Source organism: Echinops telfairi, unplaced genomic scaffold, assembly GCF_000313985.2.
Source record: "Echinops telfairi isolate 266 unplaced genomic scaffold, ASM31398v2 ScPeMD7_2;HRSCAF=8, whole genome shotgun sequence".
NCBI lineage: Eukaryota > Metazoa > Chordata > Mammalia > Afrosoricida > Tenrecidae > Echinops > Echinops telfairi.
Genome location: NW_022103898.1, coordinates 33054720 through 33055995, shown reverse-complemented (window position 1 = coordinate 33055995; position 1276 = coordinate 33054720). Strand labels below are relative to the sequence as shown.

Genomic DNA, 1276 nt, shown 5'->3' with positions numbered 1-1276 from the left:
AGCTCTAGTGCTCACCCGGCCTCACGCCTTCATTGTTTATTCCTGAAATCCCCTCTATCCTCTCTATCTCCCGCCCCCACATGCCTATATCCCCTAGAAAACCTTGCATCAGTTATTATCTCTATGAATCCGCTCCTTCTGTGCTTCACAAACTGGTAAAACCAACAGAAACAGTAAAGAACAAAAATGAAATAAAGGGGTAAGGATAAAACAACAGTACTATAACGATAAAAATACAAACAATGACAAAGAAAGAAAAGACCACCATCAATATTTAAAATGCCAGGGAAGAAATTTTTGTCATGGAACAAGCAAGAAATCCTTGTATCTAGAACAAATTTGGGTTGGGTCTAGAGGGTGGTCAACTGACCACATATCAAGTGTGATCAAGCATATTCAGGATTACAATGATCCATGTCTGATAGTAAGTCTGTTCCAGACCTTGACCTGTGGGTAGCGGGGATCTGCCAGTGACTTGATCTGACTAGATATTCTGCAGATGAGTTTTGGGCTCCCACTGCCCACCCTGGCCTTCCACAAATTGGGTGTTCACAATTTTAGCTCTGATTCTTTTCCCTCTGTAATATTTGAATTCTGTTATTGTCATCTCTGGATTCCACAAGCTGGAATGCTTCTTCCATGTGGACTTAATCGACTCCTCCCTTAGATGGCTGCTTATTTGAATACAAGGCTTTAAAACCCCAAACACTATTCTGCTTGATAGCTTAGCACCACATGTTTTATATTCAATGGAAAACCAAAAATGTGTGTGACTTGCTTGACTGTAATAGTTGCCATCCTGCAGTGATCTGGAACAGAACCCACAGTCTCTACAAGGCATGCCTGCATACTTGTTTCAATTCGGTTGTGCTTTCATTTAAAAATATTTTCAGATACTTATCAGCATGTAAAAATTACCCCACCACCCAAAAGAGTGATATCTTATATGAAGGGTAGAGTACAATCACCAGATATCTAACTTTCATCATAACATTAGATACAAGTGAAAAGAAAATTAGCAGGTGGCTTTTTACCTTGTTGAAGACTACTGTGAAGACAATTGACAAATGTTGCTAATATAGTTGCCACATTCATCACTTGCCAGCACTGGGCAAGGCCAAGAGTGAAAAGTTCATTCCAATAAGCTTTCACCAATGATATGCTGTTTTCGTGCCTATGCAAAAATAGTTAAGCATCATTAAAATTTCTAAACTCTATAGCACTCATTTTTTAAAAAGAACAAAGTATTACTTAACTAAAATTATTCTAAAAGGTC

General features: G+C 38.5%; 1 protein-coding gene across 4 annotated transcripts in view; it reads right to left on the bottom strand.

Moving 5' to 3' along the window:
- NR2C1 (nuclear receptor subfamily 2 group C member 1) overlaps positions 1–1276 on the bottom strand; it is a 59230-nt gene that overhangs the window by 9235 nt on the left and 48719 nt on the right. For all 4 annotated transcript variants that reach the window (XM_004700389.2, XM_045292008.1, XM_045292013.1 and 1 more), the window contains exon 11: positions 1035–1174. In XM_004700389.2, the coding sequence (XP_004700446.1) occupies positions 1035–1174 (140 nt within the window). The remainder of the gene's footprint in view (positions 1–1034; positions 1175–1276) is intronic.